The following is a 24,250-nucleotide window of genomic DNA, read 5'->3' on the forward strand; positions in this document are numbered from 1 at the left end:
AAAGACAATATTTGTGTAATTTTGACCAATGCATTTCCTCCCCTTCCCATTCTTTGCAACATGTTTAAACTTATAAAACTCTGAAAACATGTAATGCTTACTTACATCTGAAAATGAATTAATCGTTAATGCTGAATATTTTCTGTTGAGTTGAGAATACCGTTAAGTTACGTTTAAGTAAAATAACATTACACAAAAATAATATTAAAGTATAGCTTAATTTTATACAATGATTTTTTTTATACAATAAATATGACACTTTGAATATGGCTTACCACACCCAACAATGCAAGGAGTTACAGGTAAGTCCACTGTGGCAACTTCTGATGGCAAACATCATCAACATAGTGAAACATACACTGATCAGCCATAACATTATGACCACCTGCCTAATATTGTGTAGGTCCCCCTTTTGCCGCCAAAACAGCCCTGACCCATCGAGGCATGGACTCCACTAGACCTCTGAAGGTGTGCTGTGGTATCTGGCACCAAGATGTTAGCAGCAGATCCTTTAAGTCCTGTAAGTTGCGAGGTGGGGCCTCCATGGATCGGACTTGTTTGTCCAGCACATCCCACAGATGCTCGATTGGATTGAGATCTGGGGAATTTGGAGGCCAAGTCAACACCTTGAACTGAACATCAGACCAGGCCACCTTCTTCCATTGCTCCGTGGTCCAGTTCTGATGCTCACATGCCCATTGTAGGCGCTTTCGGCAGTGGACAGGGGTCAGCATAGGCACCCTGACTGGTCTGCAGCTACGCAGCCCCATACGCAACAAACTGCGATGCACTGTGTGTTCTGTCACCTTTCTATCAGAACCAGCATTAACTTTTTCAGCAATTTGAGCTACAGTAGCTCGTCTGTTGGATCGGACCACATGGGCCAGCCTTCACTCCTCACGTGCATCAATGAGCCTTGGCCGCCCATGACCCTGTCGCCGGTTCACCGCTTTTCCTTCCTTGGACCACGTTTGATAGGTACTGACCACTGCAGACCGGGAACACCCCACAAGAGCTGCAGTTTTGGAGATGCTCTGACCCAGTCGCCTAGACATCACAATTTGGCCCTTGTCAAATCCTTGCTCAGATCCTTACGCTTGGCCATTTTTCCTGCTTCTAACACATCAACTTTGAGGACAAAATGTTCACTTGCTGCCTAGTATATCGCACCCACTGACAGGTACCATGATAACGAGATTATCAGTGTTATTCACTTCACCTGTCATTGTTGTTGTGGCTGATTGGTGTATATTCTCCTTTCTCCTGGAAGTAGACAAGCAGCAATTCCTGACATGTTTGCTCATAGCGAAGGGCACCTGGGGTACACTAGTTTAATTGCTCATGCAATTCCGTTACTAGATCAGATACCTGTCTGCCATGGATCCCCCCTGCTTAGTATGTGGCTGTCAGGGCTCATATTAGCGACAACAAAATAAAGTATCTGTACATATTTGTACAGTTGATATGATCTGTTTACCGAGACATTGGTCTCAAAGTTGATTAGGTGATTTTTGTTTCTCGTTTGTATTCTTGACTGAACACGGATGTTGTTTTCCAGTGGATCCTGAAAATAGTGTTGATACAGCCAACAGCCACTAATACTGGGCATCACATGACATATGTATGTCATTTATAAAGTGTACACTGCTATTGAATTTCCAGATCATCAACATCTGTCAAAATGGTGTGTAAAGAACTGCTCCTGTTTATCTGTAAGTATTCATTTTTACTTTACATTTTTCACAAATATAAAGCAAAAGGTCTTATAAATGTTGTAAAATAAGTAAGTGGTTTGGAAGTAGAAATACAAGGTTTATTTACTTTCTTTGAATACATCATATAAATATGAATATACATATGTTAAAATGCATTAAGAGTACATGAACAATATTTAACTTATATTGTTATTTAATATCATATTTTAAGTATGAATATGTTGTACATTTACCTTATTATGAAACTGGGACAATTTAGTAATATTTCAAATACATTTGGTGTTATATATGTTTGTGTGCTTACGTGTGTGTGTCATCCCATATAATTAGTTATATATAATTACATTTTTGTTGTGTTATTGTTGTAGTTACTCAGAATACATTTGTATACAGGGTTAACAGTAGCACAAATATACTCCAGGATATGTACTTGCTATGGTTAGGATAACTCTGCTTGTACACCATATGTCAGTATATTTAATATGTTTCTATAGGTTGTACCATATGCTTGCTTTATATTATAACATATTGCTTTATGCTATTTTGTTTTTCAGTGCTGGTTCCAGTTTGCTGCTCTGGTAAAGGAGTGCATTACCTTAACCTTTAACCTTTAACCCTTAATTGTAATATAAGTTGGAATTTTAATATATCTCCCGACTAAATGAACCCCTGAAATCAAGACATATTGATTAATGTATATCTAATTCATACATAAAGGAGAGGTATACTTAATTACAATGTTTTCAGTCTTACAAATCTTAAATCACAGTAAAGTGAATGCTTGAAATACAGGTACGGTTATCCCTCGAGATATGCGAGAGTTGCATTCCTGGAAGACTTTGTGTAGTCAAGAATTGCACAACGCAGGGAGCATTATCACACAGCAAACAATGGAAAACAACGGAAAACTCTGACACCTTATTTTAAACACCCCTATTGCACTTAAGGTAGCAAATTTTTTCAGTCAATACTTTATTTAAACCATTACATCATATTCCGTTAATATGTATTCAATTAACATTGATATAAAACGCTATAAAATAAATGTTGAATTGTTATCAAGGGTAATCTTAATCACTAAGAACTATCGCTGCTAACAGGCTTCCTGGCACTCATTGTCAAACCTCATTCATTTGAAATTCAAGTGTGACATTGAGATCAACCATGTGGTTGCATATATACACATTGCACATTTTGAAATTGATTAGATGTCCATTTATTAGTCGCTTTAAAGTGAAAATCAATTAACTAAAATTTGCATATTTGGGGGATTACAGGCTAAAACCAGGCCTTGCACATAGTCTTAATTTTAAATAGTTTTTGAAAGATATTTACTATAAAAAAATTTTTTTCCCTGGCAGGGTGTAAAGCAGACATAGAGACAAGCATCACCTGTGAAAGTACTTCAAGTCAACTCTCCTGTGGTAAGGATGGAAGCAGTCAAACCTATTTGCCTAAAAAGGGAAGGGACAGAACAAATACATATCTCTTTTCAAAGACCACATATTTCACCTTGCATACCATCTATCCTCAATTTTAATTCTGGACCTTCAGTTAAGTTCTAAAAAGCAGAGAGAATTACTTTGTTTTCAACTGCACTTCTTACAATCCAGTGCAATTCAGTGTGTGTAGATACACCAGGCTTGTGAGATGTGATACTGGTTCCATGCTTCCAAATATTTAATGCTTTTCAAATAGCAAAACAACTTTTACCCTAATATAAATGTAAGCATGGAAAACAAATTGGCTTGGCTTACCTTGTTGGATGCTAGTAGCTATCAAACTATCCAAGAATCTCAATCATCTTCTTAAAGCCACATTATTCAAGGGCAAGCAGAACAAATATTTTGGTCAAAATGTCCAAAATTTTCTTAATTAACACTTACTGGATGTCCTCTGTCCCTACTTTTATTAATTAACTTGATGCAATATTCTGAGATAATCTTTGAGTGTAAAACATTGTAATAATGGATGACAAGTCATTAATTCATTTATGAATCCCACAGGAATGACATATGAATGCCTCATGCACTTCCACTGAGTTCTTATGTTGATCACATGTATAAGCCCTAACCCCAAACCTAGTCTGTAACCCTATCCCTAACCCTGATCCTAACCTTGTTATATATGTGATTAACTGCAGAACACAGATGAAGTGCATAAGGTATGAATCTGTTATTCCTGTGGTATGCATATGTTCATACTTAATTATATATTTTTATATATAAAATATGTAATTTAAATCTTTAACTTTAATGTTACTACTTTGATTAATTACATCTAAGCATTATGATGGCTTTTTTGCTTTTTTTTTTTTATAGCTTACCGAATAGTCTAGATGCCCATCTATTATGGCAAGCCGAATTATCATTTAGAGATATCTTTAATTCATTTAAAGATATCTTCAATTATTTCAAGATATCTTCAAATAATTCCAGATATCTTCAAATATTTCAAGATATTTCTAAATCATTTCTAGATATCTTCAAATGACCTCCTGTTAATTTAGAGATATCTCTAAATCATTTTGAGATATCTTCAAATCACTTCCCTGTATGTAGCCCAAAATGATCACTTTCTGTTAAGTTGTTAATTCATTTCTATGTAACTAAAAGAGGAAACAGGAAGTGATAATCTTAGCCAAAATACAGGAAGTCATTTGAAGATATCTTGAAATGATTTGCAGATATCTCAAAAATGAACAGGAAGTCATTTGCAGATATCTTCAAATCATTTAGAAATATCTTAAAAAACCACCTTATTTAAATATCTCTAAATGGTTTGCAGATATTTCTAAATAATTTAAATATATGTTTAAATCATTTAAAGATATCTCGAAATATTTGAAGATATCTTGAAATGCATTTAGTGATATCGATAAATGGTAATTTGGCTTGCCATAGTCTTTAAGTATATTCAGCTTAATTTGGCACGTATGTGCCCAGTACTAAACAGCCTCTGTTTACATTTTGGGGAGTTTTGCTATAGTTTGCTACTCCCCTTATTTTGTTATCATCGACCAATATGTTTTGTAAGTCGCCCTGGATAAGGTCGTCTGCTAATAAATAAATAATCATAATATATCAAGTTTATTAATTATACCAGAACCTAGATCATATTCTATCTATTTGAGGTTTCTCGACTCAATATCAGTTATTGACTGAAATGCACATATCACATATTAGTTTGAGAATGAAGTCTGATTAAACTCCTGCACTCATCTGTTTATATTGTGTTGTGTAGTCATCTATAATGAATACAACTTCTCAATGAAAAATTGTATTTTCAGCAGGAACTGATGTCATTGAGATATACTCTGCCAACTATGGCCGCACGGATAGCTCTATCTGCAGCCAGGGTAAACCTACTTCACAGCTTGTCAATGTGAAGTGTTTCCTCCCTCAAGCAATTGACAGTGTCTCCCAGAGGTAAGATTCCTCTCTTTAGGCCAAGTGTACAGTATAAATTAGGACAAATTACATGCAAAAACAGAAAAGCGTGACAACACAATTCTCCCACACTTGGGGTTACAACACTTCTGCTTCCCCGTTTATATGTGAGTTTATATTAGAGAAAGAATGTAGTCATCCAAATGCAAACAACCTCATTTATAATAAAATAATGGAAGGGTTTATTCAAATATTAAAGAACATCTGAAAAGAGATGTTGTGCTCTAAAGGATACATTTCAATTAATCAACAATAGTTTACATGAGGTGTTATGCTGGACAGAGATGATGTGTAGGATGCAGAAGATTTGTAGTTAAAACTATTCATGCTGCCATGAAGAAGAAAATATAATATAATTAATTATATTATTACTATTAATGTCATAGTTGTAGAAGTAGAAGTAGTATGTTTAAAAAAAAGCTGACAACACAGAAATTCCCACTATTGCTTTTTTAGGCTTTGTAAGCACTATCGACGGTTAATGGAGCAGGCAGGGAAGGTACTTGACATAACTTGTCAGAATTAGGCTGTGCAGTCTCACAACATGTCTGATTAACTATATGATAAAGCAAGAAAAACACAAGATGATTGGCTATACCTAAAGCATTCAGTGTTGCTTCTGGGGACACAATAAAAAGTGCAAAAGTCATGTTACATAGATTCACGATTAAGGTATTATTAAATTACACTTAGAAGAAGCGTAGGTCACACGTTAAAATCAGGTGGTGTTATTTATCATGAATTCATATATGAATACCACAGGATTAAAACATCAATACTTCATGAACATCATCTGAGTTCTGATGTTAATCACAAGTATAACAGGGTTAGGGTTCGATTTTTGGGTTAGGGCTCCTGTGCAGATGATGTTCATGAGGCTATGGTTTAATCCTGTGGTATTAATTATTAATACTGTTTTATTGTTTTAGTATTTTACAAAATTTAAATTAAAAAACATTCAAAATTGTGATACATTTGTTTTGTTTTTTTAAATCAATCAGAGAAAATATTCATATATTAATTCATGAGGAATCACACCACCTTATTATAAAGTGTTATCCTGGATATGACTGTTTACCTCACTCTCAACTTCCCACCAGTCCTGTTGCCTACAGGTTAGGCCGTTCCCAGCATGCCTCTGTCCCCCTGTGCAAATGTTAGAGGAGCCCTCTTCCTCAGCACAGTGCCATCTCCTGACCAGATGGAGTTACAATATATACATTTTTTTAAATATGAGATTGATCTGTATAATAAGATGAGAGAAGGGAAATATTACGCTGCAAGAGGACATCAGCATGGAAGAAGCATTCATTAAATAGGGGAAGTGGAGGAGGTCTCAAATTATTTTTTTCCCTTGCACTATTGGAATGAGCACAGTCTTGGGTCATTTGTGTCATTTGGGTCACACGTCATGAAAGCACGCGCATATCAAGATTTAAACTTGTATGAAATAGCCCTATTCTTTACTGTTGTTCCCAATTCGGACTGTCCAATGTAGTACCAACTCTAATGCAGTTAAGCATCATTAGCTTCATCTGGGTTTAGGAAGCATTACAGTATCAATGGCTCTTGAGTTTACCTACGGAGGGATTATTAGGCACTGATATATAATAATAGCTTTGAACTACATACTTTATACTGCTGCATCATATTAGCTCACATTAGTTATTTTAATTGAAAATAACCACCCTTTAAAAATATTTGCAAAGTTGTTTTCTTTATAGATTCCATAAATCCTGCTGAATTATAGCCCTCCGGCAGTAGTATCTCACACTCTTGCTCTAGACTAGAGCACTGACTAATTTGTAAAAGCCAATGAAAGTGTGTAACTCTAATCTAACAGGTGTAGTGGCAAGACAAACTGTGAAGTGACAGCCAATAACGCTGTCTTCACTGATCCCTGTGTTGGTACCTACAAATATCTGGAGATTACATATGCCTGTATCCCTACTGGTGAGTACATGTAACTTACATTAATCATTGCAGGAGAATACTTTGGTCAGTATCTCTGGGGGACTGGAGAAAGTGGACCACTGGGGAGCTGCATGGATGTTTCAGGGAGTTTGTAACAAATTTGTGAAATATTAAAAAGCAAACTGATGAAAACAAATCTCATATCTCCTGCCCCTACGACCCCTACCCTGTGTATGTACTTCAGTAGTCGGAATGAAGTTCTGTTTAAATTATCTGCCATTTTATAAAGGCAAGTGAATTGTAATTACAGGCAAAAATAACTAACTATATTAGTGCATCTCACATCATGAGAATAATCTAGAAAATACAATTTCTGTCAATACAAGTGCGATTTTTAGACCATTGTAATAGTACAATATAAAGTGTAGGAGGAGTCTTTCTATTGACTTGTATGAAGCAGCTCACAATCTTAAGACCAATACAATGGACATGATATCCCAATCCTTGGCCTACATTACAGAAAAGAAGTTCTAAAGACAAAAAAAAGGATTTATACCATGAATTGTGAAGTAAAACTATCATGCAATGAGATTGTTTAATCAGTCATCCTTATACTGTGAAATGCAGAAGAATTGATTATCCATCACTGCAAGTCTAGACACAAAAGTGGATTATTTTGGCAGGATGAGGCAACTGAAGTGATGGAGGCCTCATTGTCAGATCATCAGTGTAAATGAGAATGTAATGCCCCATCATTCGGAAAAATATAGTGATGGGGCAATCGAACATGCATAAAATGTAAATTTTTAATGATTTTCATGACTTTTCTGATTTTCTTAATTGACTTCCAGCAAAGCAGCTCCACAGTTAGCACACCTGTGACATCATGGCATATTTTTTGATCTCTGATTTCTAGTACATAGAATGAGCTGGACATGAAAAACTCACTCCACAGAATATGTTTCTACTTATAGAATAACCTGAGAAAATATGGATTTTCGGTGAAGTTACCCTTTAAGAGCTCAATACTACCTAATTAACTGCCCCTCATTATTTGTCCCTACAGCGAAAATTAATTGTTGGGTGGGATTAAATACAACTTTACCCACCCACTAATAGCACACTACAAAACTGTACATCATGGTGGTTCTATTAAAAATTAGAAGAAAATGGCATCTTCCTACAAATTACAGTTCTGATGTTTTCTATTAGCAGGTGGATCAAAGCTGTGTTTTATTCCCTCGCGTTGTACGAGAAAAGATCTGCGAGAAGGTCATGTGGAGGCACAAATCATATGAGACTGAATACCACAAACGTTTAGCAGTGAGATGCATTTGGAGATGTGCTGCTAATGATTCACAGCGTAAACATTTTCTATTTGATCGGGCCCTGTGTAAAGTCAACTTAAAGAGACATGTTAAAAAATAACATTTTCGAGCCTAAACTTTGAAAACATACAATATTTATACAAACATTATACATCTATAATGTTAACCATTAATAACTTCAGATCAGCTAAATTATAATTTCTGAAATCCAACGTGTTTTTGGATATTTTGTTCATGGAATACCATATAATTCAGTGCCCTATTCAGAGATCTTATTCTGAATGAGGTATGCTTTTATATGTATTTGTGTATATTGTTGCACCAATTTAATACACTTTTCTTTTTAACTGCCAGAGATGAGCATAACCTGTGAAAGCTTCCCCAGTCAAATCAGCTGCGGTAAGACTGACAGTAACCAAAGCTTTACATTGATTATATCTAGGCTACACAAGACCTAAACTCCAGATAAACCCAAACCCCGAAAAAGGAACCTCTCCAGTGCATTCAAATTTAGTCTTTAGTTTTCAGTAGAGATGATGGTCAAACATTGACAACCTTTAAATGTTGGACTTTACATATATTTCTATTATGATTTAGCCTATCATAATTCAGTCCTTTCTTTCTCAGTCTGCGAATCTATCAGAGCTTGTGTTCTGTGGATTATTGGACATCCAAGAATCTGTTACTGCTTGTCTGTTAAACATTGTTTTGAATGTGCATAAAATATAATATTTAAAAAAGACTGTTTGACTGAAACAGGATGGGATTTTGAAATTGCCTTTAAATAAACAACATTTGCATTTTAATGAAGCATCACATTTGAGTATTTGTATTATTAAATGTCAGGGTTTCTTTCTCTACTCCCTACTTGTCTTTGAAGTAGAAACTAGCAGTGTTAATTCATGACTGTGTCTCAGTTAGATCTGATGACATCAATCATGTGTTAGTATTTCATTTGTATTACAGGGAACTTTAAACTGCAATCAAGGAATGCAGAGCAATGCAACTTTTACAGTCATTAACCGGTCAGTCAATGTGCCATTGCGTAATTCTGAGTACAATTCTCATTGGTTTAAAATTACATATAAACTTAAACCAATGACATTTCTTTCAACAAATTATTTTATTTTTCTTGAATTGTGCAGTGGCACAATGACTGATACGTAATTACTCTAATTGGAGTCATGCTCTGTATTATCTGTGTCAGTTGAAAGAGTATCCCTTCACTGGAAAGGAAATACTAATAAATGCATTATTTATTATTAGGTCCCTGAGATTTAAAAGAGAAAAAACACAAATTGCCAGTGCAATTCAGATAGAGAAAGCAGAAATAAACATTGATTGCTGATCAGACAGAATTGTGAGTGTTATAATAATTGTTATCTTTAACAGAGATGGGTTCAATTAAGATCTATAAAGCCAATTACGGTCGCACGGACTCCTCTGTCTGCAGTAACAACAAACCCAGTGAACAGCTGGTCAATGTCAATTGTTACCTGCCTAAAACACTTGATGTCATGTCCAAAAGGTGAGATGCTTCTCTTCCCAGTAACTGGATATGTCATTATTGTATCCATCTATTAAAATGTACAAATTGTCTGCCTACAGTAGTGAGTTTTCATTCATTAAGAAACACATTTTAAGAAACAACCTGAATCATTACATCATTACAGTCACAAATTACATATTGTGTGGTTATAAATACCTGGGAGCAGTTCTCCAACTTTTCTGTTAGTCAGCTGGCCTTACTTTGAAATTAGCTGACAGGAGAAAGCAGCCAGTCTTATATAAACAGGCCTGTTGTATTCACAATTGATAACAAGGGAAGAAAATGTCTGATTTAAATCTGAGCACATCTGAGCCATGTATGTCTCCTCATCCAAAACACATACTGTATACATGCTACAATGATTTTACATTTTATGATTGTAAACAAGTGTTATGCCTGGGAAGCTACTAAAACATTCAGGTGGATAATAATTTGTCTGTATTTCTTGTCATGGAGGTTATGTGAAGTGAATTGGCATCAAAGCCAATGAGTGACATTGTTTGTACCTACAACACTGTAGGTGTGATGGCAAGACGTCTTGTGAAGTTATGGCCACCAATGATGTTTTCTCTGACCCCTGTTATGGCACATACAAATACCTTGAGGTTGTGTATGCCTGCCTATCTGTCAGTAAGTATATGCTGTGTAAGTTTACTATTACAATGATGGGAAAGTTTGTTAACTTTTCAACAAAATTATTCTTTACAGCACACACATAGGCATACTGACACATTAGTTTCATATTTTAGTTAACCATTCAGAATATGTCTGGAAACATAAGATGAGACATAACTACGAATACAAATCTTAACTTTAGTTTTTTTTACAAATTCAGCACTTTTACTCAATTTTATTTTTCTTAATGTCTTACTTTCTCTTTGTTCTTGACAGAGAAGAGCATAACCTGTGAACATGAACTTGCTAAACTACAGTGTGGTAAGGCTGACGGCAACAATGGGGGAATGTATGGAGGTAGAAGGTGACCAATAACAATAAGTGATCATTTTACACAGTATTACTGCAGTTGCTGATTCATCCTGTAAAAACTCCCCAGGAGTATCCAGTTTGTACACACCAGCTATGTGAAATAAGCACATATTTCATGAGCTGCAGAGACTGGAGTTTTTAAGTGCACAAATTGTGAAAAAGCAACATTTCCAGTTTCAATGAGATAATAATACGGAAACACAGAGAAAACCTAAGTACCAAAAACATAATTACTGTTCCAATTAATGGATTTGGCTTATTAAATCTTCCCTCCTGTTTATGTAATCGATTGCATGGTTTACTCATTTGTGTGCATTGTTAATTTAAATCTGCATATATCCAATGCAGTAATGCCAGGAAAAAAACATTTTTAATATTCTGATGCCTCATCATACATCTTACATCATATACAAATTGTGACTTCTGATATTCTCCAATAATAAGGATATAATACCTTGGATAATGAAATCATCAGGTCTCAGGACATAACACTGTATTTGTCCCCTACTTGCTGCCAATCTTGTATTCTGTTGTAAAAGTGATGTCTTTGACAGGGAGCGATGCCATTAAGATCTACTCTGCCAACTATGGACGCACAGATAAATCTATCTGCAGTGTCGATAAACCCCTTTCGCAGCTGACTAATGTCCAGTGCATGCTGCCCAAAGCACTTAACATCCTTTGCTCAAGGCAAGATATTTTTCTTCACAAAGACATTTATTGCTCTAGAAAGCATATATGAACTACCTGTTCAGTGCTATTTTAAACTAATTCCAGTTTTTCTGTTATACCCTAAACCAGTGGAGTTAAGGAGAGAATATAGTTTAGTTTCTGTATTTTAGCAGTGATGATATAAAAGATGCAAAACCTGGGGAGCGCACTACATGCAGAAAGCTTGATAAGTGAGGTCCTAGGTGTTCATACTATGGACATTACAGGACTGAGATGTTGATATACACAAACCCATTCTGTGTGACTCAACAGGTGTGATGGCAAGAAAAGCTGTGAAGTGGAAGCCAGCAATGCTGTTTTCTCTGACCCCTGTGTCGGCACATTTAAATATCTAGAGATTTTGTATGACTGCCTCCCTGACTGTGAGTATATGCTGGTTTTGTCTGTCCCTCTAACTCATAAACGAATACAAATAAACACACACATAAACAGGTGTCCATTTAATTTTGTTGAATATCTGTCCATATAATCTCTAAATATTTCACACATACCAAAACAATTGCAAATGTTTGTTTTTGTGGATGAGGTTCAAATGTAGGCTATTATACACTCACCTAAAGGATTATTAGGAACACCTGTTCAATTTCTCATTAATGCAATTATCTAACCAACCAAACACATGGCAGTTGCTTCAATGCATTTAGGGGTGTGGTCCTGGTCAAGACAATCTCCTGAACTCCAAACTGAATGTCTGAATGGGAAAGAAAGGTGATTTAAGCAATTTTGAGCGTGGCATGGTTGTTGGTGCCAGACGGGCCGGTCTGAGTATTTCACAATCTGCTCAGTTACTGGGATTTTCACGCACAACCATTTCTAGGGTTTACAAAGAATGGTGTGAAAAGGGAAAAACATCCAGTATGCGGCAGTCCTGTGGGCAAAAATGCCTTGTTGATGCTAGAGGTCAGAGGAGAATGGGCCGACTGATTCAAGCTGATAGAAGAGCAACTTTGACTGAAATAAACACTCGTTACAACCGAGGTATGCAGCAAAGCATTTGTGAAGCCACAACACGTACAACCTTGAGGCGGATGGGCTACAACAGCAGAAGACCCCACCGGGTACCACTCATCTCCACTACAAATAGGAAAAAGAGGCTACAATTTGCACAAGCTCACCAAAATTGGACAGTTGAAGACTGGAAAAATGTTGCCTGGTCTGATGAGTCTCGATTTCTGTTGAGACATTCAGATGGTAGAGTCAGAATTTGGCGTAAACAGAATGAGAACATGGATCCATCATGCCTTGTTACCACTGTGCAGGCTGGTGGTGGTGGTGTAATGGTGTGGGGGATGTTTTCTTGGCACACTTTAGGCCCCTTAGTGCCAATTGGGCATCGTTTAAATGCCACGGCCTACCTGAGCATTGTTTCTGACCATGTCCATCCCTTTATGACCACCATGTACCCATCCTCTGATGGCTACTTCCAGCAGGATAATGCACCATGTCACAAAGGTCGAATCATTTCAAATTGGTTTCTTGAACATGACAATGAGTTCACTGTACTAAACTGGCCCCCACAGTCACCAGATCTCAACCCAATAGGGCATCTTTGGGATGTGGTGGAACGGGAGCTTCGTGCCCTGGATGTGCATCCCACAAATCTCCATCAACTGCAAGATGCTATCCTATCAATATGGGCCAACATTTCTAAAGAATGCTTTCAGCACCTTGTTGAATCAATGCCACGTAGAATTAAGGCAGTTCTGAAGGCGAAAGGGGGTCAAACACAGTATTAGTATGGTGTTCCTAATAATCCTTTAGGTGAGTGTATTTTATTAAGTCTTTCCTAAATACCGTCAACTTCTGTTTCAGAAACTTTAGTCTCAATTATGTTTTTCCATTTTGTATTTGTTATTGAATTTCCAACAGGCTGACTACCTGGATATGGGTTCAGGCTGGAGATAGGAAATGGAATGATCAAGAAAGATTCATTTTGAAAATCTTTGTGTGAACCACTGCACTGTTTCAGCTTTAATAAGTTCAGTAATAAGGAAGTGTCTACTTGTTTTTTTCTCAACATTACAACTGCACTCTATAATAAAACTTACTGCACAATCTCTGTGTATTCCATTTTGTATGTCATTTTGGAAGGTTAATAATCTTCAAAAGTTTGACAAAAGTCACAAGAGAATCAGCAAAGGATACAAACAAACCTAAAATCTGTTTTGATATATATTACAGCTGTATGATTGCATAGTTAGTTGTAACTATCTGAGAAAAATGTGTTATACATCATGATTATTTACATATAGAGCTCGCTACTAGTCAACTTTGCCCTAATATACTGTGCTGTGTATTACTGAGTTTAATTTGACATAAAATATTTGGAGACCAAAACACAAATGCAGTTTATTAAGTAGCAGAAGCCCTTATCCACGACAATAGTGTATCTGGTAGAAACCTCAAATATCCCATATGGAAAATAAATATGAAATTATACACACATTATATATATATATACACACACACACACACACACACACACACACATATATATATATATATATATATATATATACACCGATCAGCCATAACATTATGACCACCTGCCTAATATTGTGTAGGTCCCCCTTTTGCCGCCAAACAGCCCTGACCTGTCAAGGCATGGACTCCACTAGACCTCTGAAGGTGTGCTGTGGTATCTGGCACCAAGACGTTAGCAACAGATCCTTTAAGTCCTGTAAGTTGCGAGGTGGGCCTCCATGGATCGGACTTGTTTGTCCAGCACATCCCACAGATGCTCGATTGGATTGAGATCTGGGGAATTTGGAGGCCAAGTCAACACCTTGAACTCATGATTCATCAGACCAGGCCACCTTCTTCCATTGCTCTGTGGTCCAGTTCTGATGCTCACATGCCCATTGTAGGCGCTTTTGGCAGTGGACAGGGGTCAGCATGGGCACCCTGACTGGTCTGCGGCTACGCAGCCCCATACGCAACAAACTGCGATGCACTGTGTGTTCTGACACCTTTCTATCAGAACCAGCATTAACTTTTTCAGCAATTTGAGCTACAGTAGCTCGTCTGTTGGATCGGACCACACGGGCCAGCCTTCGCTCCCCACCTGCATCAATGAGCCTTGGCCGCCCATGACCCTGTCGCCGGTTCACTGCTTTTCCTTCCTTGGACCATGTTTTATAGGTACTGACCACTGCAGAAGCTTCCAAAAATGCTATCTAGCATGCTATCGGAGCTAAGAATCATGGAATATTGCCAAAACATTTTTTTTACATTTGACAGCCTATTATGCTTTACAGGTGGCAGATACAATGTTTGTCACTATAAAACACATATAGGAAACCAGATGGGCTCTTTGCAAGCATGACCTTCAACTTGACCTCTGACCTTTCCTTTCAGGTCAAAGGTGATTTCTGTACCATTATTTTAAACAGGATTGTTCCGCCAGCAGCTGGTGCTGTGAAGACAGTCCTCCTTCCACACTCTGATCTACAGTGCACCTCCATTCAATATAGTATAGATAAAGATATCCATACTGTTCGCCAGGCTGTACTGATCCTGCTCTATATATTTATATATATATATATATGACACCACATACACACTGATCAAAAGAGTCTTAGTTCGAAGTGAAGAACATTTTCATTTTATTTTGTAGATTAGACAGAGAAGGGAAAGAAATTTAATGAATGTTGATGCTTTCATCTTCACCAGAGAAGGACTGGTGCTTCTATTTCTAATGCTTTCACAAAAGGCCCTCTCTTCCTGGCCTGCTCTGCTCAGGCCCGACCGATGCGTGACAGGACACTTTCGCTGGAGTTCGCTTCACGTCGGTTGTACATCTTGATCATGAGCTTCTGCTGCACCTTGATCTGCTCACGGTGCACCTCCTGCTCTGCATCCTTGTGGACCTGGTCGATTGTCTTAGGACCCTGGTCACCCCTCCTGGGCACCCAGTTATCCTGAGGAAGGGGAGAGAGAGTCAGTGACCATGGTAGAGAGAGAGAACAAGAGGCAGACAGGGATTGGGGGGCTGGGAAGCTGAAAGCAAGGAAGGTTTCTATTCTCCCAACACTCATGACTTACTCTTCTCAAATCCAAGACATCCTGCAGCATGAAGCGGATTCGAGAGGAGGTCTTCCTCTTTTTGATGACCTGCTCCATCAGGCTGAAGTACCGGTCCATGCGGGGCTGGTGAAAAGGTCAGACAGAACGATTAACGATTAAGTAACTTTATACCACCGAGTGTAGCAGCATTCCTTCAAGAAGGCTTCTGCAGATGCTCAGAAACACTTATTCACACCACTATCAAGAGCAGGAGTGTCAAACTCAAGGCACGCGGGCTGAATACAGCCCCCCAATGGTTTTAATCTGGCCCCTGCAAACGTGTTGTATCATTAAGTAATTAGGCCCGTGACAGCTTGTGAATGAGGAAATTGCGTGTGAAAACTACAATTCCCATCGGCCATTGTGAATGTCATTGGCACGAGGTAGGGTTTTAACAGCCAATCATAGGCTGAGTTACTGTCCACACTCCTGTTCTTTCAGTAATCTGCAATAACTCAAAATGTCCAACAAAAGAAAAATCAACAAGGAAGGTAGAGTGTTTCAGGAAAGGTGGGAGTGGGAATATCTGTTTGTGGAGCACAGTTTAAAACCTGTATGCCTCATTTGTAAGGAGAGTTTAGCCGTGATGAAATAATTCAATATACGGCGGCACCACGAGACTAAACACAGAGAAGTATGGGTGTATGGAGAGAAAGCAAAGGCTGCACAAAGTGGCTGAATTTAAAAAAATTCTACATACTACAAAAATACTTTAAAAACACACAAAAACAGCAAAGGTGGCTACAATTTAAGACTAAGAAACACTTATTCAGACCCCTAGTCTAGAGGCCCCATCACGTTGCTGAATGTTTAGCCAGGGCTCAGTCTGGCACGGCGGCCAGACCTGCCTTACCTTGGCTGTCTCCAAGTCCAGGTCTTTGCCAATAGTGGAGAGGAGTTGGCACAGGCACTCCAGGGACTCTTCATTGTTCTTCAACAGTTTGAAGATGCAGGCGTGCATCATGGCCTCTGTCACCATCTTCACCTTGAACAGCTCCCCAACAAACTTTATGTGGCCTAGTGAGCGCTGCTGGGCCTTGCGCTTGGCCTCCTGCAGCTCGTCACGTAGACGCTGCCGCTCCTCGCCCTGCGCACACAGACAGCACTCAATTACATACTATCATAATGGAGGCATGATTTTTCAAGCATTCCAACAACTGGAAATCAGTTTTGCATTTTTCAGACTAGCATATGAACCCTGATTATATTTAAAAAAAAGTAATTCAACATTTTTTACCACCAAAGATGCATCCAGCATCTTCTGTTTCTTCTTCTCAAACTCCTTCAGGCAACAGTTCAGAAGCAGAGTGCGGAAAGGCACCATCACTCCCGGCTTGTCAGCGGTCGGGACTTTGAACTACAGAAGAGGGAGCAGGAACAACATAAACCCTAAGCAAGATGGAAACTTGCTAAGCATGGTCTGTGTGCTAGGCTGGATTCCAGCTTTAATAGGTTTCGGAGTGAAAACTCTTGATATGCGCATCACAAGACAGGCATCTGCTAGTCCATTCAAAACTGAACTCCCACAAATTACATTTCCAGAGCTAAACGAATCTGATCCATGTATTATTATTATTATTTATTTCCTAGCGACGTCCTTGTCCAATATAAGAGCAATACAAAGTGCAATAATACAGAGCAGTTCAAGGCATAATACATTTTACAAGTTCAAATTTACACAAATAGCATCTTCACAATCCTCTACCATTCCCTCCCTCCCTCTTTCACTTCACTCTCCCCGTCACCCTCCTTCTCTCACCCTCAGAAGGCACTGGCACATATTGGCATATGAGGCGGAGAAGTTGGGTTCAGAGACGGCCTTCTCGAAGATGAGCTCCATGACACCCTGGAGTCGCTGCTCCGTGTCGATGGTCAGCTCGTTCACTTGACGCATCCACGGCTGGAACATCTGTGGGGTCAGCTTGTTCAGAATACCACTCACCCTGCGGAACGGCTCCTGTTGAAGGGGAAAGGGGGGAGGAGGGAAGGAAGGAAAAAGAGTTAGTTCTGCAAACCTCGGCCAAGTCCGTGTTTTTATTTATTCTGGAGAGGTGGGTGCATGTGAGCGTACTCAGCCCCTCAGTTCCTCTTCTCCATCAGTAGAGGTCAGTGGCCCAGACACCATGGCACTACAAATAGATCATCACTGGGGCTCCAAGTTTACCCACAATCCCCTTTACTAGACTAGCAAATTATTATTCCCACCCCCCCAAACATGAACCGTGTCCTCTGCTCCTACATACCTGTGTCTTAATGACCTCGGGGTCATCACCCACTGTGGGAGCCTGCTTTATTGTAGGCTTCCAGGCCTTCTCGGCCTTGTTGAGCTGAAACTCATCCGTGAATGACACGTTGATGATTCGCGGCTCCTTCCTCTCGCCCTGCCGGGAGCACCGGGGACCCTCTGCTGAGGGCTGGGGGGAAAAAAAGTGTGGGCCATATCCCCCCATGGGCTGTATGCCAATGTTGGCAAGAGAGGGGGTAAGGTCAGGGACAGAGTTCACCCCTGTCAGCTGACTGGGGTCCAGGCGATGCGCAGGGGTATTTATGGCCTGGAGAGAGGGGAGGGAGAGAGAAAGGGTCAGACCAAAGCTGCTATTCCTTCAAGCCATAAAACAGTCTTCTGGTAACTTGCTGTGGTGGACAGGTAACACACATACAGTCATCTAAATAACAATCGCAATTAGACAGCAGTTGACAAAAAACATGCAACATGGTACATAAGTACAAATGAGACAAATGCCCAAGATCAGCATTAAACAGATCCATCAGAACAATGCAGGTAACCAACTCAATCAGAAGGATTTATATATAAAAACATGAAAATAAAACTCTAGGGTCTCCTAGACAAGCAGGGGGCTGCATACCTTAGCCAGGACCACATCGCTAATGCGGAGTTTCTGCAGCCTGTCACAGATGAACTCTAAGTCCAGCAGAAACTGACGCTCATTTTTCTCCTTCTCGTCAGGGACATAATTTCACCTGCAACATAATTTGAAAGCAACAACATTTCCACAGGAGTCTTGGTTGTGCCGAGGATTACGAAATAATGAAAGCAATACATTTTAGACGTCGGCTCAAAATTCCTACCATTCGGCGTTGAAATGACCCAGGTTTATTTTGTATTTATTATATTAAATAATTTGTCTCAGGGAGTAAAACACATTTCCGCATATACCATATCCAGTTCACCATATTCACATCCTCTCATACAGTAATCATTAAACGAGAATAATGGTTCAATTTGTATCTACACACCTACGCTTAGGAGCAATTCACACGATCTTGTACTGGTGAAGAACATTATTATTCACAATATGTCATTTAAAAAAATGTAGGCTATACATACCCTGCTGCAATGAAAAGAAAAAGATAGATTAATGAAACGGCCTACCTGAATCTTGCGGAGTCTTCAAGACAAAACTTGAAGTTTGCAATCGCTGCCATGCTTTTGAATTCAATACAACCAAAAGGCTCTCGGGAACACTGAAATTACTCGGAGGTAAAATCAATCAACCGTACGACTCCGTCTCCAAACACACTATCAGCTCTAATTAGGCAATATCCACAGAGCAAACAGAATCGAATTCCAGCAACTGTTACGTATGCAACTGACAACAACTGACGTCATACCCAACACATATCAGAACAACATAATACAGTTCAGAAACGAGAGGCCACTCGACCCATCAGCTCGTTTGGTGTCCATTAATAACTAAATGATCCAATGATCACATCCAGTCTATTTCTGAATGTTCCCAAATTGTGGCTTCAACCACATCGCTGGGGAGTCTGTTCCAGATTGTAATAACTCTCTGTGTGAACAAGTGTCTCCTGTTTTCTGTCTTGAATGGCTTGAAGCCCAATTTCCATTTGTGTCCAAACACACTGAATCGAGTCACTCAATCGGTTCGCATCGCCCCACAAACGAATCAGCCCCTCAGCCAGGCTCACACTGCGCACTTTTACAACCCGACCCAAGTCTGAGAGGCGGGCAGCACGGCTTTCCCTGGATGCTGTCTTTTGCTGGTGAAGAGTCGCACTACTGATCATTAAGGATCAACATTTGATCTGCATGGCTTATCACATCAGCGCCAACACAACAAGCAATGAGCAGCACAAGTGTCCCTCAGTCCAAGTCCACAACACACACGAGTGGCCTGTAACTCCCGATCAACAGCAGAGCTAGTAGGCTGGCACCCCCTTAATGTAAAATGAGCGGAACAACCCTATTCATCAACACCCAATACAAGGCTGTAAGTCTAGAGAGAGGGCCTACCTTACATGTGTTTTCTTCTGGATTTTCAGGAAGCCAAGTCTTTGATGATGTCACCAAAACCCAGGTGGTGCTTTATGGGCTTCAGAGTGAGCGCTCAGTCTGTCAGCCCCACTGTAGAGGCGCCCTGTTCTGCACAGGCCGGGTTACACACAGAGCGACCTGCACAGCCACGCAACTGGGAAAGTGACATATATGCACAATGCAATGTCCACCTTCGGGCCACAGATTGCAGCTTCTTTCACGCAGTGACTGAAGCAAGGCGCTTGCAGTTTTGATATATCCCTTGAAATGAGACAGCGCAGTGTTTCCTCTGAAGCAACAGCACAGGATCGGGGTTCTTGAGATGAGAGCTGATGTCCGTCCTGTTTCCAAACTTCGCTATTACTTTCCCCCGGTTTGTCTTTACAGTAATTGAACCCGTGAAAGGCTCTCTGGATTGTCAGTATGCTTAGTCCCGCCTTCAAGCAGAGAAACCAACTCTGATAGGACAGAACTGCGCCGGTAATCCCATGCATTAAATAGGGCCTGATTGTAGCGCCGTCTCCTGGTCAAGGGTAGACAGTGGTCAGCAGGCACCAACACCAGCCTAGGCACCCACACCGGGCTGCAGGCCTCTGCAGGGCCCCAGGGTCCAAAGCAGGGGCCCACACTTCCCCACATCACCCCCTCCACACTCTGTGATCTGGTATATCCACTGCACAGTGCACAATTCATTGAATTGCTGGTAAATTAAATACATTGTGAGCATAAGCGACATATATGTGAACCTTTTCTTGTCCCAAGAGTAGCACTGTTATCATTTCCGTTGCACAGAGCACAAGCATTTCCCAATCTTTTTCAAATATTTAACATAACAACATAAGAAAGTTTACAATCGAGAGGAGGTCATTTGCCCCATCGTGCTCGTTTGGTGTCCATTAATAACTAAGTGATCCAAGGATCCTATCCAGTCTGATTTTAAATGTTCCCAAATTTTCAGCTTCAACCACATCACTGGGGAGTAGTGTTTCCAGCCCGGGGACCCGGGGCACCGAAAACCCGGGCAACCCGGACGATTTGTCAACCCCACAAGCCCGGGTTTGGCATGGGTATAAAACCGGGGCTGAGAAACAAACCAACAAAAATCATACTTGCGTGCACAGAGCCTCAGTGAGCTCTTGTGTTTTTTCATTCAGTGAGAAGATTGATGTTCATTCCGTAACCTACAATATAATTGAGCACTGTTGCAAAATACGAGGAGTTCAAGAAAAATTTTCCGATCCAAGCTCGGTTTGGTTCTACTTCCTACAAATGCAAAAAGTATACAAACAACGTATTGCAAACAGCTGGGGGCTCTACAAGGTCACTTCAGTTCATACAAATGATCAATACATAATAACTCTGTGAATGAACTGAGTTCGTGTTTAATTTCAGCTTCACATAAAATACAGACACAAAAATGACATGTATTATTTTACTTATTTATATTAACATTGATGATATGGCCAGGTTGTAGTTTAATGAATAAAATAAGGGGGAAAACTAAGATCCGAGGAGTTCAAGCATACGTTTGATGTGTCTAACAGTGTGTTTTTTATTTATTTAATTTTGTATGCATTTTGATTATTTATTCAATTTATATGCCTATGAGATAATCTGGCTTCAATCACAGATGCCCCGGGGACCCAGGGTTTATGAATTATAAACTCAAAAAACCCTGGCCTGGAATTTTCTCCCGATTTTGGAAACCCTACTGGGGAGTTTGTTCCAGATTGTGACAACTCTCTGTGTGAAGAAGTGTCTCCTGTTTTCCGTCTTGAATGCTTTGAAGCCCAATTTCCAATTGTGTCTCTGCTGATCTGGAAAAGCTCCTCTGGTTTGATGTGGTCAATGCCTTTCATGATTTTGAAGACTTGAATCAAGTCCCCATGTAGTCTCCTCTGTTCCAGGGTGAAAAGGTTCAGTTCCTCAGTCTCTCAGTAGGACATTCCCTTCAGACCTGGAATAAGTCTGGTTGCTCTCCTCTGAACTGCCTCTAGAGCAGCGAAATCTTTCCTGAAGTGTGGAGCCCAGAACTGTCCACAATATTCCAGATGAGCTCTAACAAGTGCATTGTACAGTCTGAACATTACAGTCTGAAGATGGTCCTCTATTTTCTGTCTAATAATTTTCTCCAACATTTCACAAGTAATGCAGGTGAGACTGATTGGTCTGTAATTTCCTGGCTCCGTTTTGTCCCCTTTCTTGTGGATTGGTATGACATTTGCTGTCTTCCAGTCAGTTGGCACATCCCCTGTTCTAAGTGTCTTTTGGAATATTTGAGTTAGCGGCCTGTAAATCATTTCCCTCATTTCTTTAAGTACTTTTGGAAATATACCATCTGGCCCAGGTGATGTTTTTAATTCTGCTAGTTCCTTTAATACCTCCTCCTCATTTATCTTGATCTCTTAGTATTTGACTGGACTGATTGTTAACCTGGGGCATGTTATCCATTTTATCTTTTGTAAAAACCATTTTGAAATACTCATTTAGAACATTTACCACATCTTGTTCGTTTTCCAAGATACTTCATTTTTTGCCATTTAGCTGTTTCACTTCCTCCTTTATTGACTGCTTGCTGTTGTAGTATTGAAAAAAGCTCTTTGCATTAGTTTTAGCTGCAATGTTTCTTTCTATTTCCCTCTTTGCGTTCCTAATCCCTTTCATTGCAGCTCAACATATTCTTTGTATTTTGTTTAGTCTCCATCCCTTTTGTATGCACTATACAACATTCTTTCTCCTGATATTTTTGGCATACCTCTATTAAACCATTTTGGCCAAGGTTTTTTGCTCCTCAATTTGCTAAGTTTTGGTACAAATTTCCCATGAGCCTCAAGTAGTATATTCTTAAATATACCCATCCATTTTCAACTGAATCTGTATCCAATGTGCTGTCTAAATCTTCTAAGTGCCGCCTCATACCTTCAAGGTTTGCTTTTCTAAAATTGTAGACCATTGTTTTAGACTTGGTCCTTATTTTTGGAAAGAATGCCTCAAAGCTAACCATATTGTGATCACAATTTTCTATTGGTTCTCTAACTAGTGTCCCTCTGACTCTATCTTGGTCATGTGAAAATATCAAGTCAATGTATGCACTCTCCCTGGTTGGTTCCCTGACAAATTGAGTTAAAAAGCAGTAATTTACCATCTCAACCATTTCTATTTCGGCTTTCCCAGTCTATGTTTGGGAAATTGAAATCCCCCATTATAACAGCCACATCCTTGCTACATGCAGTCCTGATTACACTGTACAATGCAACATCTTTCTGAATTGGGTGGTCTGTAACACACTCCAACCACTAATCCTCCAGATCTCTCGTTCAAAAGTGTGACCACACAAAGATTCTGTTCCATTACTGGAATCTAATTTGATTTCTTCTGCCTCAATGTTATTTCTGACATATAATGCTACCCCACCCCCCTCTTCGATTTTGTCTGTCTCTCCTAAACTGTGTGTATCCTTTCAACTTGTATTCATCCCAATCATTTTCTGTCAGCCATGTTTCTGTCACTCCTACATCATAGTCACACACCAGGACTGTTGCTTCTACAGTGAGGGAAAGAAGTATTTGATATCCTGCTGATTTTGTACGTTTGCCCAACTGACAAAGAAATGATCAGTCTATAATTTTAATGGTAGATGTATTTTAACAGAGAGAGCTCGAACCTTCAGCTCCCTCCACAGACTTACTATGGGATTAAGGTCTGGAGACTGGCTAGGCCACTCCAGGACCTTAATGTGCTTCTTCTTGAGCCACTCCTTTGTTGCCTTGGCTGTGTGTTTTGGGTCATTGTCATGCTGGAATACCCATCCACGACCCATTTTCAATGCCCTGGCTGAGGGAAGGAGGTTCTCACCCAAGATTTGACGGTACATGGCCCCGTCCATCGTCCCTTTGATGCGGTGCAGTTGTCCTGTCCCCTTAGCAGAAAAACACCCACAAAGCATAATGTTTCCACCTCCATGTTTGACGGTGGGGATGGTGTTCTTGAGGTCATAGGCAGCATTCCTCCTCCTCCAAACACGGCGAGTTGAGTTGATGCCAAAGAGCTCGATTTTGGTCTCATCTGACCACAACACTTTCACCCAGTTCTCCTCTGAATCATTCAGATGTTGGCAAACTTCAGACGGGCCTGTACATGTGCTTTCTTGAGCAGGGGGACCTTGCGGGCGCTGAAGGATTTCAGTCCTTCATGGCGTAGTGTGTTACCAA

At 39.6% G+C, this 24,250-nt stretch overlaps 1 protein-coding gene and 1 non-coding gene across 3 annotated transcripts; one reads left to right on the forward strand and one right to left on the reverse strand.

The window, feature by feature from the left end:
- The first annotated feature begins 1,591 nt into the window (after nucleotides 1-1,591).
- Nucleotides 1,592-13,731, forward strand: LOC136760599 (L-rhamnose-binding lectin CSL3). Of its 2 annotated transcripts, none has more exons than XM_066716086.1 (12): nucleotides 1,592-1,712; nucleotides 2,270-2,293; nucleotides 3,077-3,139; nucleotides 5,005-5,143; nucleotides 7,008-7,117; nucleotides 8,761-8,805; nucleotides 9,799-9,934; nucleotides 10,476-10,585; nucleotides 10,847-10,891; nucleotides 11,497-11,632; nucleotides 11,927-12,036; nucleotides 13,544-13,731. In XM_066716086.1, exons 1-12 carry the CDS (start codon nucleotides 1,682-1,684, stop codon nucleotides 13,546-13,548), a joined length of 954 nt encoding a protein of 317 aa, XP_066572183.1. In that variant the 5' UTR covers nucleotides 1,592-1,681; the 3' UTR covers nucleotides 13,549-13,731. The 2 variants fall into 2 exon arrangements, with proteins under 2 accessions (XP_066572183.1, XP_066572184.1); XM_066716087.1 differs by having other exon boundaries at nucleotides 5,008-5,143.
- Nucleotides 13,732-17,814: 4,083 nt separating this feature from the next.
- On the reverse strand, nucleotides 17,815-17,891 carry LOC136762348 (small nucleolar RNA SNORD66). Its single transcript, XR_010820550.1, has one exon. It is a non-coding gene; the product is annotated as a small nucleolar RNA SNORD66 (small nucleolar RNA).
- Nucleotides 17,892-24,250: the final 6,359 nt, after the last annotated feature.

The sequence above is a fragment of the Amia ocellicauda genome, chromosome 10 (genome assembly GCF_036373705.1).
Source record: "Amia ocellicauda isolate fAmiCal2 chromosome 10, fAmiCal2.hap1, whole genome shotgun sequence".
In the NCBI taxonomy this organism is placed as follows: domain Eukaryota; kingdom Metazoa; phylum Chordata; class Actinopteri; order Amiiformes; family Amiidae; genus Amia; species Amia ocellicauda.